The sequence below is a fragment of the Gopherus evgoodei genome, chromosome 3 (genome assembly GCF_007399415.2).
Source record: "Gopherus evgoodei ecotype Sinaloan lineage chromosome 3, rGopEvg1_v1.p, whole genome shotgun sequence".
Classification (NCBI taxonomy): domain Eukaryota; kingdom Metazoa; phylum Chordata; order Testudines; family Testudinidae; genus Gopherus; species Gopherus evgoodei.
The window spans coordinates 107,494,333-107,510,848 of NC_044324.1; the positions used below are offsets into that span (position 1 = coordinate 107,494,333).

The 16,516-nt window shown below is 43.9% G+C and overlaps 1 protein-coding gene across 4 annotated transcripts in view; it reads right to left on the bottom strand.

Moving 5' to 3' along the window:
- Window positions 1-3,750: 3,750 nt before the first annotated feature.
- The window catches only part of ECHDC1 (ethylmalonyl-CoA decarboxylase 1), a 90,888-nt gene continuing 78,122 nt past the window's right edge, over window positions 3,751-16,516 (bottom strand). For all 4 annotated transcript variants that reach the window (XM_030556258.1, XM_030556257.1, XM_030556256.1 and 1 more), the window contains one exon: window positions 3,751-4,856. In XM_030556258.1, coding sequence (XP_030412118.1) covers window positions 4,451-4,856 — 406 coding nt within the window. In that variant the 3' untranslated portion in view covers window positions 3,751-4,450. The remainder of the gene's footprint in view (window positions 4,857-16,516) is intronic.

The following is a 16,516-nucleotide window of genomic DNA, read 5'->3' on the forward strand; positions in this document are numbered from 1 at the left end:
TTCTGGAGCGCAGCTGTGTTTGCACAGCCTCCTCTCCCCAAACACTAATGAGGTCCTGCAGCTCTGCATTGGTCCATGCTGGGGCTCGTTTGGGGCGTGGAGGCATGGTCGCTGAGTGATTGATTAATTGCACTCCACACCTGGCTGAGCAAACAGGAAGGGGATTTTTAAAATTCCCGGGGCATTTAAAGGAGGGGTCAGGTGAGCACAGGGCAATGGAGTTTGCTTGATTACCAGAGTGGCTTCTTCAGGTATGCTGGGATACCTGCTTATGCCATGGAGGTCAACAAAAACGCTGGTGAGTGTCTACACCTGATGACCAGCGCTGGTGATCCAGCGCTGGATCCTCTACACCCGAGGCTCGACCGGGTGTACGGCCAGCGCTGCAAACAGGGAGTTGCAGTGCTGGTAGTGCCGTGCAGGTGTGTACACATCCTAAGTTGCAGCGCTGTAACCCCCTCACCAGCGCTGCAACTCTGTAGTGTAGACAAGCCCTTAATCTCTCTCTGCACTGAGCTGCCCCTCCTCCTGCAGCAGCAGCAGAAGAGGTTCTCTTCCAGCCCTCTGGGGTGTGTGGTGGGAGTGAGAGGAGCGGAGGCTAATGTGGTTGCTCCTATAACCGGACTTTTGGTTTCCAGTCAGCACTGCTAACTGGACACTCAAGTCCTGTTTTCTACTGGAGTTTTCAGTCTTAAACTGGATACCTGGCAACAGGGCTGCCAGAAAAGCTGGGGTGGGGGGTGGGGGGAGAAGAAGCAATCATTTTTAAGGAGGGTGGGGGGAAGTAGTGGGTGGGCTAGGGAGTGGAGAGGAGCTAGTGGGCAGGACCATATCTGCTGTGCTGCCCAGGTAGATTAGAGACAGTGGGGATCAATCAACACAGTATCCCCAGCCCAGGTGACATGACAGCCTGTGGTGGATTTAGAGTTAGTGGGAGCCCCTGGCCCTGTATTCAGATTCATTTTGGGGGCCCCTACTTGGGACCCAAACAAGAAAAATAACACTCTCTCTTATCTCCCTCCACCCCCATTTTTCATTCTTTTTTTCTTCATCTTCCTCCTATAAGTAATAGCAAGTAAATGAAAATAAAGTGAGGTACCTTGATTGTTCTTGAGTCTAACTTATTTTTCCACAGACCACTTGAAAATCATGGAGGATCTTGACGGACCACTTAATGATCTTTCCAAATATTGTTTGTACCGTTAGTTAACTAATGTAAAGCGCTTTGGATAAGAGCGCTTTATTTTAAAAAATGTAAAAAAACATTGGGGTGCGGGGGCTGGTCAGGAGCTAGGGTGGGGGAGGGGGCTCAGGGTTGGGGCAGGAGGTTGGGGTGTGGAGCACTTATCTGGGACAGCTCCTGTTTGGTGCGAGGGGTGCAGGTGGGAATGGGGGGCAGTGCAGGAGCTCCCGTTTGCTCAGGGTGGGGGTGGGGATGTGGGGGGGGTGCAGGAGTCAGGGCAGGGGGCTGGGGTGTGTGTGTGGGGTGCAGGGGTCAGGGCAGGGGGTGGGGGGCAGAGGGCTGGAAGGTGTGAGGTGGTGCAGAAGTCGGGGCAGGGAGCTGGGGTGTGGGGGGTGCAGAAGTTAGGGCAGGGGGATGGGTGTGTGGGGGGCTTCAGGGGTCAGGGCAGGGGGCTGGGGGTGCGTGTGTGTGGGGTGCAGGGGTCAGGGCAGGCGGTGGGGGGCTGGGAGGTGTGAGGGGATGTAGGATTCAGGACAGGGGGCTGGGGTGTGTGTGGGGATGCAGAAGTCAGGGTAGGGGGCTGGGAGGTGTGAGGGGGGGTCAGGGGTCAGGGCAGGGGGCTGGTGATGTGAGGGGGTTCAGGAGGCTGGGTGTGTGGGAGGAGCGCAGGGGTCAGGGCATGGTGTGTGTGATGGGGTGCAGGGGGATGTAAGGGGGTGCAGGGGTCAGGGCAGGGGGTTGGGGATGTGAGAGGCGTGCAGAGATCAGGGTGGAGGTGTGTGAGGGGGATGCATAGAGTGGGTAGCGGGCTGGCAGTGTAGGCTGGGGTCGTGGGGGTGCTCACGGCAGGGGGCTGGAGGGGGTATGCCCCGATTCCAGCCACTTCCCTAAGGCCCCACCTCTTCTCCTCCTTCTCCCCGCCTCCCCGGAGCGGCGAGTATGTTGAGGCTCTTCCCTCTCCCTCCTGTGGGCAAAGAGCTGATCGGCAGCAGGGAGAGGAGGGAACGTAGCACGCTGGGGGAAGAGACGGGGGAGGATCTTGGCTGCCAGCAGTCTGCCCAGCTGCAGCAGGAGCTGGCAGCATCAAGCTTCTGCCCCCACAGGAGAGAGCGGAGGTGGGGGGCTAGAAGAGTGGGTCGGGGCCCCTTTGGATTGTTGGCACAGCGCCATGGTAAATCTGGTACTGAGCACAATGCATGAGAAGCCTGGGCTCCTAACTTGGGGCTGGGAGTTCTACTGGGGAGCAGGCCACATGCTGAAGTTACATACTGCAATACTCAGCACTGTAGTGCCTAAATTCTTCTGAGGATCTAGCTCTTTGGGTCTTCAGGTCTTTCAACCTCACCATCATGCAAAAGCACCAGTTTAGCGTAATCCAGTCTAACAAATTGAGAAAAAAGATATAATGTGGAAGAACAGTCTCAGCAAGGGCATTATTTCCCATTTTGTCATGGATGAGGGCTTTGCCTCTTTTCTAACACTAAAGCAAAGCTATAACCTGATACCCTTAGCAGAGTGGCAGTGTTCACACAACAAAAACACTTGCTAACTATCAGATTGGTCCAGATGCCCTAGGACTGTCAGAGGCTCTAGGGTGATTGGGAATCTTGGAAATGCTTCATAAACTCCCCAGGCCCATGTCCACTTTACTAATGAAGAGGAACTTGACTGGTCTGGGGTTATTTGTGAAAGAGTGAGAAATGGGTTATCACAGCCCTCAAAATGATCCTAGTGGCAAAGCATATAACAGAAGGTTAAAAATGTTTCTGGGGAACTCAGGTTACATCTGATACAGCAAAAGACTCTATTCAGCATGTACGGGATGTCACAAACGTTGTGCAAGATGAGGGCTTTGTCCTCTGATGTTGTTGGTGCTGTAAATAAGGAGAAAGGAACCCTAGTGCACATGCTATGGGACTGTCCAATAGTCAGGCAGCTGTGGTAAAGAGGTGGACACAAGAGTGAAAACAGAACTTGGCTTCAGCAACCAAACCTCAGCTGAAAGTTATATCCTAGGTTATGTACCTGCTATGCTGGGTTGAACTCCACCACAAACACTTTGGTTCTTGAGAACCGCAATGATTACGAAGCAGATGGTTTTATAAAAATAGAGTAGGCTTATGCCCAGATTAAAGCAGTGATATTTTGAACCGGCTGAGTAGTGAAAGAATAAGAAAGCTTATAGATGTAGAGAGCAACTATATAAATTTGAAATTTGTCCCCCATTTCTAGATACATTTGGATAAAGAATACTGAGATAGCTCAAATATCAGACTTCCTTTCCACCTGTCTCCACTGTTCCCCTCCCATTTCTCACCTCCACATTCCTCCCTCTCTTTCCCCCCATTTGTGTACATCTTTTATTATTAATTATTATTATTATTACCTCCACTCTAACATCTTATCTCTGTGTAACATTGTCTGATTTTGTATTGCAGCTTTGACAAGTCGTAAAGTTGTGTAACTGCATAATTCTATTGGCAATCCAATGAAATGTGCAGTATTGGGTAATGTATATAAGCTGTAAGTCATTTACAATTCTGTATTTTTAATTATTTTTTCTTTATTAAAATTAATGCAAAATTAATCACAAAAAAGTTATGAACAGGGGCAAGTTAACAAACAATTCCCAAAAGCAAATGCTGGAATTTCAAAGAATGCCAACAGAAAGCAAAAATTGCTGTCTTATTTGAAGTTATTGGTGCTAGTGGAGTCCTTCACCTCTAAAAACCATCACCACAATTAGCATCCTGGTTTGCATTCTCAGCAGAGAGGCCAAGAATTGATTGAAGATGGAAAATAAACGTCCCTGTCACCTTAGTGGTGGTCCCACCAAAACTGCTTTGAGGCACATTGGCAGCAAGTTGGGAGGAAGTGTACTTTCCTGCCTGGGATGCACTTGTTCGGTTGATGAATAGACTCTATTTCTAGTGCAGTCAACCTAGAACCTTCACAAGCAAATAATTCAAAACAAAACAAGAATATAGTCTTCAACCCCATTCTGAGAGGGTAACAGTTCAATTCCCAACACTGAATTTACCTTTAATTTCACTGATCTCCATTCTACCTGTGATTAGACCAGCAAATGATCCACTGGGGATTTCTCTCTATGGTAGCACACCAAATATGGTTCCATGATATGCAAGCTAGGAATGTTAGTGCCAGTTTAAATGAAAAAATTCTAAAATGGTTCAAATAAACGCCTGCTTTAGCAGAGGCTTTGTTTCCAAAAGATGAAAAATATTTTTCTTATGCATTGACAGTTCATCATTTGTGTTTTGTGCTTTGAGCGACGGCGTGCAAATTGGCAGGCCCGCCCCAAACGGTTCCAAAAATGTCCTTCTCTGCCCGTAAAGCAGCTTCTAACTGTAGCTCTCTTCCTGCTGTGATCACTTTTTTCACAGCCTGAATCACTTCGCCCGGACCCTTTGTATATTGATTTAGCCATGCTTGGGCTTCTTCTAAAGATCTGGTTTCATCTGAAGACGGCAAAGTTTCCTCAGCCAGCCCAATATGTACTGCTCTCTCAGGATCCACTTTGAGAGCACCACAGAGCAGCTTCAGGGCAGCGCCACTGCCAACGATTTGTACAAGCCTGGCAGCTCCACCCCAGCCTGGTACTAAACCCATTTGCTTGTGGACAAATCTAATCTCGCTTCCTGGAGTCATTAACCTATCAGTGAGAAAAAAATATTTAGTATTAATCTCTACATGTGATTTACATGACCCACATTAGAGTTGAGCAACGTTTACTGTTTTTTATCCCAACAGTAAAGTACAACTGGATAGCGTGCTAATTACATATATTGCCTAGCTGCTTAAGCCTCTTGCACCTGGAATATCCCAATGCCAGATAGAAACCTATCTAAGCACCATGGGCTTGAGCTCCCACTGACTTTAGCGGGAGTTGTGAGCACTCAGCACCTCTGAAAGTTGGAAATCAGACCCTATATCCTTTACCTGCTGTCACACAGCCCTGGTAAAACTCCCTTTGCTGGATACTCACCAGACTACTGTGTTTGGGTCCAACCATACTCAGCCTGTTTGCTCTTATGCTTCCCATGATCTAACTAGACTACAGCACTGTCTCTTTTCTTGGCCTCTATGGCACACTTCCTGGTTACATGTTCACTGTTACCCTTTTCTGCAGATGGGACCACATGGCCCAGTTCCCCAGGACCAGTGCTGACCCCCTAGACTCCCCAGTAGTTTGAGTTCACCCTTTCCCAGAGCTCCAACCTCATGGGAACTCTGGGTTTATAAGTCACCTCTTCAGAAACACATGATAGTTGAAGCAAACAGACAGGCTCTGTAAAAATTAAAAACAATCAATCTTTATTATAGCTAGCACAAGGAATATTCTGATCTAGACAAAACAACGAAACTTCTGGATGCATTTCCTTGCCTCAGTTTTCTTACCACTTTTCAGCATTCTTTTAGGGTCACCATAGCTGAACATCCAAAAGAGAAGAAAATCCACAGGCGGGTATTTGCACCAGTATCTCCCAACTTGCATTGTGTTAATGTGTTGTTATACTGTTATACATGCTGTGCACTAAATGTCATCTATATTGAGAATATATAAGAAAAAGTGATATGGCCTCCTCACCCTCCCACCTGCTGCTGGCTCCCTCTCCGCTCACATCTTCACTGCCCCCGACTGATACTGGCTCGCTGCTCGCCTCTTCACCCTCCCCGCCCGCCCACCAGCCAGCCACTGGCTCCCTAGCCGCTCACCTCTTCACCACCTGCCCCAGCTCGCCTACTCATCCCCCCACTCGCTGCTGGCTCACTACTCACCTCTTCACCTCACCCCACTTGCCTACTCATCCCTCCTGCCGCAGGTCCCTCTGGCTCCTAGGATCAGGGGCAGCCGAGGGGTCTCCACGTGCTGCACCTGCCACAAGCGCAAGCTCTGTGCCTCCCACTGGCCTGGAAAAGTGCCAATAGGAGCTGCTGGAGCTGCGGAGTGCAGCTTGCAGGCACCGGCAGCGTGCAGAGATCCCTCTGGTCTCCCCCCCGACCCAAACCTAAGAGCCAGAGGAACCTGCTGGGGGGTGAGGTGGGGAGTCCCGGCAGTGTTTACCTGGGATGACTCCTGGGAAGCATCTGGCAGGTCACTCTGGCTCCTAGGGTTGGGTCGGTTCGGGGGGGGGGGGAGGCAGAGGGCTCTCTGCCCGCAGCCAGCACCTGCAAGCCCCACCCCCGCAGCTCTGATTGGGCAGGAGGAGCTGGTGCAGCACACAGAGACCCTCTCTGCCTCTGTGTCTAGGGGTCGCCCACACTGCAGGCTCCTGCTGGTGAGCAGGCGCTAGGAGCTGCTCCAGGAAGCACCACCAGCCCCGGGACCTTGGTGCGCGCAGTGAGGTGAGCAGTCCCCGATATCGGGACAAAGCGCGTCCCAACCAATGTGGCAAAATCCCAGATGTTTATAGATATTTAAAAATTCCTCCTGGACGGCGATTTAAGAACCAAAAAGCCGGACATGTCTGGCAAAACACAGACATATGGTAACCCTACATTCTTCAGGCTTAGTTCAGGTTCTCTAAGGAGCAGGATCCTCACTCCTGCTCAAAGCTTCTCCTCTGAATCATGGAGTCTCTCTCCCCCTGCTCTGCAACCTGTTTCCTTCCTCCTCCGCTGGCCCTAGAGATAAAAAGACCCCTCTACTACAAAAGCATGCTGCTCAATTCCTCTGTTCTGCCCAAGCTGCCCGTGCGTCTGTCAGCCCCTCCGAGTATCTCAGGGCATGTCTATATTGCAAATTTACATCAGAGCAGATGCACTGGTGCAGCTGTGCTGCTGTAGCACGTCTGGTGAAGCCACTTGAAGCAGAATGGAGACAGCTCTTCCACAGAGGCACCAACTATCTAATGTGCTGGGGGGTGCTCCCCTGGCTCTGTCCTAGGCCCTGCCCCCACTCCACCCCTTTCCACCCCTGCTCTGCCTCTTCCTGCCCTGTTCTCCCCCTTCCTCAAGCACACCCCACTCTCACTCCTCCCCCTAGTGCCTCTTGAACACCGCTGAACAGCTGATCACCAGCATGCAGGAGGCGCTGGGGAGGAGGGGCAGGTGCTGATCAGTGGGGCTGCGGGTGGACAAGAGGTGCTCGGGGGGCAAGGGAGGGGCTGATCAGGGGGCTTTGAGTGGGTGCTGAGCACCCCTCTTTTTTTTTTTCCGTGGATCCTGCAGGACTGAGAGGCGGTAGCTATTTTGGCAGGAGAAGCCAGGCAGTTAAGGTTGATTTTTCACATCCCCAAATGACACAGTTATACCAAAGTAAGTATGGGAGGTCTACACTACCGCTTAAGTTGATCTAATTTATGTCGCTCAGGGGTGTGAAAAAGCCCCCCACCCCCGTCCCCAAGTGATGCACGTTTTGTGCTGTCCACACCAGTGCCACTCTACCACCAACATAGCTTGTGTTTCTCGCTGAAGTGAAGTAATTATGCTGAGGGGAGAGTGTTCTCCCATCAGCATAGTGTGACTTCACCAGACGTGCACCTGCGCCGATGTAACGCTGACCACGCCTCAGGTTCTGTGGCTTTTAAGAACCAGTGTTAACACCTGAATCCTTTGTTCACTCATTGGGGGACTTTCCTCTTTTCAAATTTCAGCTCTGCAGAGAAACTTGGTTGGTCTGGTTTCCCTATGCTTCAGTCATCCCATAGTTCCGAGGTGCTTTCATTTGAATTGGAGCCACTGTTCCTGGTCTGGGAGATACCTGAGGATATGACAGCAGGTCATAACCACAAAGGTTAATCCAATTTGGAAGTGGATTAAGCTAAAGCAAAAAGGTGCTTAATGATGAGGAATATGAGGAATAAGAATAGCTATTTCACTACAGCTTCCCTGTGAGGTCATGCTCTTATTGGAGTCAACATATCTCCCTTGCTGCAGGGGCACATATCACACGTACAGAAGGGAAAAAGGCTGGAGTTGAAAACTTTCATACAAAGTCAGCCCTTACCTCTAAAGCAATGGCATTCCTCTTGCTGCTGTGAGCATCAGCCAAGTGGGTTGGGATTATTCAAGAGCTGTGTAAGAGGTTTCTTTTGCCATAGGTTGAGTGAGTATTCCAAGCCCCTGCCCATCCAAAATGGGAGTAGTCCAGCTAAGTACTAAATCTGACTCCCCTGCATCACAGCAAGATACTCTGGCATTAGAATGCTGGTCTACCTGGTAATGCTTCTCTTGTCATATAGCTGGCCCAGGGAATGCTATACTTAGATTACTGGAGCTGTTTACTTACAAAAACAATTAAAAAGCCCTGTGAGGTTACATTACCTAGAATGTTTTATAGGAAATTTAACCTCAGGACAGAAATTTATAATCCAGTGATTTTTGGAGTCTTTGATCAATTTTGAAGTAGCTGTGTGCAGCAGGAAACAGGTTATACAAATATGCAGTACTACACTAAAATAATTCATCTAGTCAGCAAAGCATTTCATCAGCAGCTTGAAACCTTCACTTTGATTTTAATGACAAAGGTTGAGATGCTGTTAGAATTCAACCCTCCAGGGTAAGAGTCTCCTTTAAAAAGCAAATTGGGACTAATTATTCCTTCTACACGTGCGTGTTGCTGTGTTCCTTCAGTCTCTTTCTCCTACCTGAACTTTCAGTTCATTATCCTGGTATTCTGTACAGAGATTATCTAACCATCCACAGATTTTGCTGAAATTTGTCCATATAACCGTAAACTCGATCAATCAAGATTGACCCTTCTCACAACAGATAACTGCATGAGATTCATCCTAAAGAAAGTGAGTCACAATTTCACCTTCTTTTCAGTTTTAATTGCATAATTAGATAGGTTTCTAAAGGGATACAAATGCCTTGATTATACATTCAAATTATGGGCCAATCAACAGCTCCCCTTTATTAACATTTAGCAGGTTTTCAAACTGCAGCAATACTACGGATGTCTGTCAGTCTGACTTCCCTGCTCTTTCCCACAAATGCTCACCTATATGAATAAACCCCCTAACTCTTCTGTCTCATGGAGAGTCCTTTGTGTTTCTGCTCAGTGCGGAGAAGGAATAAGGAAATTATGCATTACAACAATTGCTGCTTCACCATTGGGGATGACAGGAAGCAAAGCAGGTCCATTTTACTTGCAACTTCAAGTGAGAATTCTACTGTGAAAATATTGTAATGTTGATATACAAAAGGTTTCTGCTACAGAGTTTTGCTGATTATCTAAGGAGAAGACTGGTATTATTAAAGAAACAAAGCAAAACCAACTTTGCTTTTCTTGAAAATCTTCTGGTCACAAATATTCATTTGGCAGAAAATGATAATGGTAACCACTCAAAATAAAACTATGCCAAAAATTTAATTTACAAAGATATACATTTTTAAAAGCCTTCAGCAAACCTACCTCACGCCCAGGGATATTTTTAACTGCAAGCTCCACAAGCAGTTCTACAATACCAAATTTTAGGTCAATGAACAAAAGGTTCTACAAACTCAGGTTCTCTCCTGCTTACAATATAACTCACAAAGGTGAGCAGCTGAAATCTAGAGTCTTGAAAAAAAAAAAAAGGGATAGGTCTCAGCTATTATTTTAATAAACCAACAGGACAGTACAGTCCTCAAATTCTATCAGTGATTAAAATAATAGCCTCATTAGCAAAAGTTAAATAAGTTAAAATGATATCCAGGAACCAGAAAAAAAAAAAAGAAAAAAAGAAAAAAGAAAGTTCTACCTTACAGTCCCAAGTACAGAATGTTTTGGGTACTTCTAAACATCCAGGTCAAAGTGCTAGGCTTACTGCCAACATGAGAAATCACATTCATGTTACAGTTTAAGTTAACTGTTCTTACAACCCCTATGTAATGACCTAAACCTAAACTTTAATTTCCCCAGTACTAATTTGTCCCTACTGTTACTCACACCTTCTTGTCAACTGTCTGTAATGGGCCACTCTCTTACCACTTCAAAAGTTTTTCCTCCCTTGGTATCTTGCTGTTAAATTGATTTATCTTGTAGACTGACCTCACACTTGGTAAAGCAACCCCCATCCTTTCATGTATTTATGCCTGCTCCTGTATTTTTCACTTCATGCATCTGATGAAGTGGGTTTTAGCCCACGAAAGCTTATTCCCAAATAAATGTGTTAGTCTCTAAGGTGCCACAAGGAACAACCAAGCTGGGAACGAAAATGTAGAATGAAGCTTATGTTTTGCTGATATTTAAATCCCAAGTAAAACCAAACTCTGAGAATGGAATATATTGGAACTCTAGACAATGCGTGTATAAACTGTTCCAAGCAAAATGGGCATTTAACCTGCTTACAATAAAATTAAATGAAGACTGGTAGTTCAGGGGGGAAAAAAATCCCACTCTTAATACTGCTGTAATTGTTTAAGCAGCAGTCAAATGTACCAGACCAAGGAAAAAAACAACAGTCTGAGGGAAATGCTTCCTGGAACTCTGAAGAATCTGAAACTTCTAACACTATAAACTGGCTCCTTGAAAATCTGTCAGAAAATTGTACTAACAAAGCTCCCGGGTTTTTTTAAAAAATGTGCTGTGATGCATGGATGTTCAGTGAAATTTTAAAATTGTGCACTGACTTTTTAAGAATATGTACATGGTTAAAATAAATCAGCTGACCTATGGAATACTAAACAAATAGCTAAAGTTACCAGAATCCATGCCTAGATTTAACCAAAGTTCCTTTTCCTGAAAATGTCCACTGATTTTTTGGATATTTCTGGACCCCAACCGTCACCCTGGAAATGTACTGAATCTGGTTAAAAGTACTTTGTCAGCCTGGACTCCCAAGAGGAGTTCATGAATATATGAATACCCTCTGTTAAATTCATGTCATGTTCTGCCTTGTGAAAAGAGCTACTATTTCAAATAAAAAGTATCTTCTTTACCTAAACGCTGATACTGAAAGAAATACAAGCTGAAATCCTTACACAAGGCAAAAAGTTTCCAAAGAAGCTAATTTAGTGTGTTCTAACACTATGAAACCTAACTCTTGGAAAAGCTTGCTTCAGAATACTAATGTCTTTATAGCTTTCTTAGGAGCAAAGAATTATGTTTTATGGTGCACATTTTATACCATAAACAATAATATATTAAGCTACATATTTCACAATACAGGAATAAAAAACACCATATACATGGAACTTGGCTGATTTAACATTGTTAATAAGATATTAGCATTATTTTTTTCCTGCTCTAGGTCAGATTCTGCTACTATCACTCATACAGAAGAGACGGATCACTCGGCAAGTAAGTCCCTCTTTAAATCAACGGTATCATTTACGAGGTAAGATACTGCTCACCCAAAGTAATGGTACTACAATTGGACTCTTTGTAATTTTAATTGTGCAATATGAATGTTATATTAAACAATTGTTTTGTTTAATTTCCTTTATTTCTTTTACAAAATGAAAAGAATTTGGTGGTGCCTAGTAATGTTTGCATTTAAATGATTACAATTAGACTTTTATACCAAATTCAGGTCAATGTTATGAGAATGGGAGATTTCCAACCTTTGCTGTTGCTATCATCTATCTGAAGACAGTTTCTCTGAGGCTGGATTAACAGGGCACTGGCACATCTATCTATATTATGACTGTTAAGGTTCCTTCCACACTCTGAACTTTAGGGTACAGATGTGGGGACCTGCATGGACACTTCTAAGCTTAATTACTAGTTTAGATCTGGTAACTCTGCCACCATCTAGACATTTCAGTGTCTGGATCACTTCTTGTCCCCCTGAAAACCTTCCCCTCCCTGGGCAGCCTTGAGAGGCTTTTTCACCAAGTCCCTGGTGAACACAGATCCAAACCCACTGGGTCTTAAAACAAGAAGAAATTAACCATCCCCCCGTCCTTTCCCCCCACCAATCCCTGGTGAGTCCCGATCCAATCCCCTTGGATCTTAAAACAAGGAAAAATCAATCAGGTTCTTAAAAAGAAAGCTTTTAATTAAAGAAAGAAAAGTAAAAAATCATCTCTGTAAAATCAGGATGGAAAATACTTTACAGGGTAATCAGATTCATATAGCCCAGAGGAACCCCCTCTAGCCTTAGGTTCAAAGTTACAGCAAACAGAGGTAAAATCCTCTCAGCAAAAAGGAATATTCACAAGTTGAGAAAACAAAAATAAGACTAACCCACCTTGCCTGGCCATTACTTACAATTTTGAAACATGAGAGACTGATTCAGAAAGATTTGGAGAGCCTGGATTTACGTCTGATCCCTCTTAGTCCCAAGAGTGAACAACCCCCAAAACAAAGAGCACAAACAAAGACTTCCCTCCACCAAGATTTGAAAGTATCTTGTCCCCCTATTGGTCCTCTGGTCAGGTGTCAGCCAGGTTTACTGAGCTTCTTAACCCTTTACAGGTAAAAGAGACATTAACCCTTAACTATCTGTTTATGACAATGACTGCAGTATCTTTGGAGGGCGGTGTGTGTGTTAGGGAAGGAGATAAGATGGGGCAAAATTTTCAAAAATGCCTAAGTGACATAGGAACCTATTTTCAAAAGCGATTTAGGGCTAGATTTCCAAACATGCCTAAGGATGCAGGTAGATGGCTACTGGAATTTCCAAAAGTTCTTCAGCAGGTTAAACTCCTAACTCCCATTAAAGTCAATGAAAAACAGGAACTATGGTACTTACAAATTGCTACTCGCTGTAGCTGCCTAAGGCAGCGATTATGTTCCTAGAGGCTACTAATTTGTGCAAATTGTCATGTCTTTAGTATTAGCTTGTCCCTCACCCTACCTCCATTTTGTCTGTTTATTCACCTGATGCATTGTATCATAAACAGCGATCATTCGCTTTCCAGGGCCCCAGTCCTGTAAAGTTTGTGCTTTACTTTATGAATAGCGCTTATAATAAGCATACGCTTAAGTCTCTGCAGTGCTGGGACAGGGACTTGTCTTCATTTTGAATGTCTTTTGTAAAATGCATTGATCAGGGCTTTTAGGTGATTCGACAATAGATAATCATTCGTGTTTTTGAATGAGTGCTACAATCTCATGTAAAATTGCAAATGCACGTTGACTCAGCTAGGGCTTGGGAACAGCAACTTCCAGGCCTGTCAAATTGGCTGGAGAAAATGCGCAATAATGTCACAGAAAGTCCAGCTTCATTAGACTAAACTAAAAATCTTTGATGCCCAATGAGCACGTGTGTGCACACACACATACACATATATATTTGAGGTAATTCAGTTTAAAATAATAGTGAGGGGACACTAGAATTTTGTTTCTTATGACAGTGATAAAAGTATTTATTTTCCTCAGTTTCCATTACATAAAGAAGATGAAGGGATTTTGTTCAAACATCAGAAACCAACTTCAGGCCTGGTCTAAAAACTACGTTTGTTTCAATATAACTGCGTTGGTTAGAGGTGTGATTTTTTTGTTTAACTGAAATAGTTAACCTGTACCAGCCCTAGTATGGACACTGTTATACCAGTATAATGGTGCCTTATACTGGCATAGCTTCTTCCCCTTCCCTACTGGCAAACGCTATACCAGCATAAGCACCTTTATACTGCTATAACTGCATCCACGCTAGGGGGTTGTCCCACATTAACTATACTGGTATACTTTAAGTGGTACAACTTGTGCGTGTACACAAGGCCTTTGGACAGACAACATACAGAGAAAAATTTAGTTGAGTAGTGAATGTTTCAGTAACTTTGAAAATGGAAACAGCTTTGCAACTTTCAGGTTTAGCTTGCACAAATGCCAAGTGCTATAACTTAATTACAAAAAAGAAAGAAGGAACAGGAAGTTTACTTGAGAAAATGAATAAAGCTCTTAGTTTTTAATGTCCTTAAGCTCCTCTTTGACCCAGGTTTTGCCACTGACTTTAGTGAAGAAATTTAGGGCTGGAAGGAACCTTGAGAAATCATCAAATCCAGCCCCCTTGGACCACATAAATGGGGATTATCCCTGAAAGATGTCTGGCCAACCTGTTCTTAAAAACCTGTATGGACAGGGATTCCACAGCCTTCCTTGAAAGCCTATTCCAGATCTTAAATACCCTTGATTTTTTCCTACTATATAATCTACATTCCTCTTGCTGCAGATTAAGCCCATTACTTCTTGTCTCACCTTCAGTGGACATGGAGAACAATTGATCTCCACCCCCTTTATAACAGCCCTTAATACATTTGAAGACTTATGAGGTCTCACATCAATCTCCTTTTCTCGACACTGAACATGCCCATTTTTTTAAAAAACTTTTCCTCATAGATCAGATTTTCTAACCTTTTATCATTTCTGTTGCTCTCCTCTGGCCTCTCTCCAATTTGTCCACATCTTTCCTAAAGCATGTGCACCCTCCCCCACCCAATCCATTAGGCCAGTTTCCTTGTCAAAGAGGAAATTATGTTGGTTTGGCATGATTTGTTCCTGACAAATCCATGCTGGCTATTCCTTATAATCCTATTTTTCTGTAGGCACTGGGAGGGAGGGATAGCTCAGTGGTGCTAACGGTTCCGAGATTGTTTCAACAAGTTTCTTAAGTACCTTAGGATGAATTTCATCAGGTCTTACCAATTTGAATACAGCTAACTTATATAAATATTTTTTAATCTGTTCTTTCCCTATTTTGGCTTGTGTTCTTTCCTCTTGTTATTAATATTAATTGTTGAGTATCTGATCAGTATTAACCTTTTTAGTGAAGACTGATGAAAAACAGGTATTAAAATCTTCAGTTTTCTTGACGTTATCAGTTATTTACTCTCATTCCCAGCTAAGTAGAGGACACACACTTTCCTTCATCTTTCTCTTGCTCCTAACATATTTAAAAAAAACAACTCATTGCCTTTTATGTTCATTGCTAGGTGTAACTCATTTTGTGACATCGCCTTTCTGATTTTGTCCCTACATGTTTATTCTTTTACTCCTCCTCAGCAATTTGTCCATGGTTCCACTTTCTGTATGATTCCTTTTGGATTTTCAGGTAAAGAAAGAGCTCTTGATGGAGCCACATTGGCCTCTTATTGTTTTTCCTATCTTTCCTTTACATCGGGCTAGCTTACAGTTATGCCTTTCATATTGTCTCTTAGAGAAACTGCCAACTCTACTGAACCACTTTTTCCCTTAGATTTTCTTCCCATGAGAGAACTCCAGAGGAGTATCTGCAGTAGATTCTGTTTCTCTCTCTAAACCCCTACCCCAATCAAGATCTTGCCTTTGTTATTAATTAAAATTCCACCTGGTGCTCCTGCATTGGTTATTTAGTTGTACTGGATGGGGTGTTGGAAAGTGATGGAAGATGGATCCACAGTTACAGCTATTAGGAGAATTATGGCAGAATATGAAAGGAATTCCAGCTGCTCACTTCATATAAACAGGAACTACTTGACAGTGATTATAATTGTACAGTGTGTCAAAACTGCATCGCTGCAGTAACACTAAAGAATATTAAATTGTTTTTAGAAAGCCAAAAGATGTGTTCTGTACTACCAGATGGGATTGACTTCTATTACATATTGTTCAGAGTGCCAAATTAATGTTAAGGATATTTAAAGCAGGTACATTTATAATTCCATTGATATAACGAAAAAACCTCATCTTAGGTCCTCTTAAGTATATGCTCTTGTTAATGTTTTATATGTCAAATATTCAGAACTGGGGACTCATTTTTTTAAGAGCTGTAAAGATACTTATAAAGACATGGTTTATTCTAGTTTCAAGTGGCTTAAGTGAAATGGCTTCCACCTTTTCCTATTCTAAATTCTTATAGAACTGATTGCCAGGAAGTGCTTTCTAATATCCAGCATATATTTTCCTTTGCTCATTTTTATACCGTCACCTTTGCTTTTAAGTATCTCTCTGGACTGTCCTAAGCCCCTCCATTTAGGCATTTATGTCTTCCTCCCTTTAGCTGCACATGGATAATTCCCACTGATTTCAGAGGAAGCCACCTGTGTTATCCCTTTGCTCCTTGTGCCAGCAAACTGTTTTCTAATCCCTGTTAAACATTCATTTAACTTAATGACAAATATACCATTATTTTAGTCTCTCAGTCCCCACTCTGCCTTTAGCCTCTTAATAATTAAAGACCTGTTCCTGCAGACTGCTTCATGCTGACAGACCCCTGAACAGCTTGCAGGACTGGAGCCTCATTTGCTATCCCCTGAATTCCAGCTGCTGGCATCTTTCCAATAATGATGCACCAAAAACTGTATGCAGCTCCCCAATAGAACAGTCCAGGAAACAAGTGCTTATAAAACAACCCTGGATGTAACCTTTCATATAACATTACAAAGAAACGGAAACTTAGCTAATTCCTTTTACTTATGGCAACTGGATTCCTCAGCTTGGGTACATTTTAAGAGTACAAA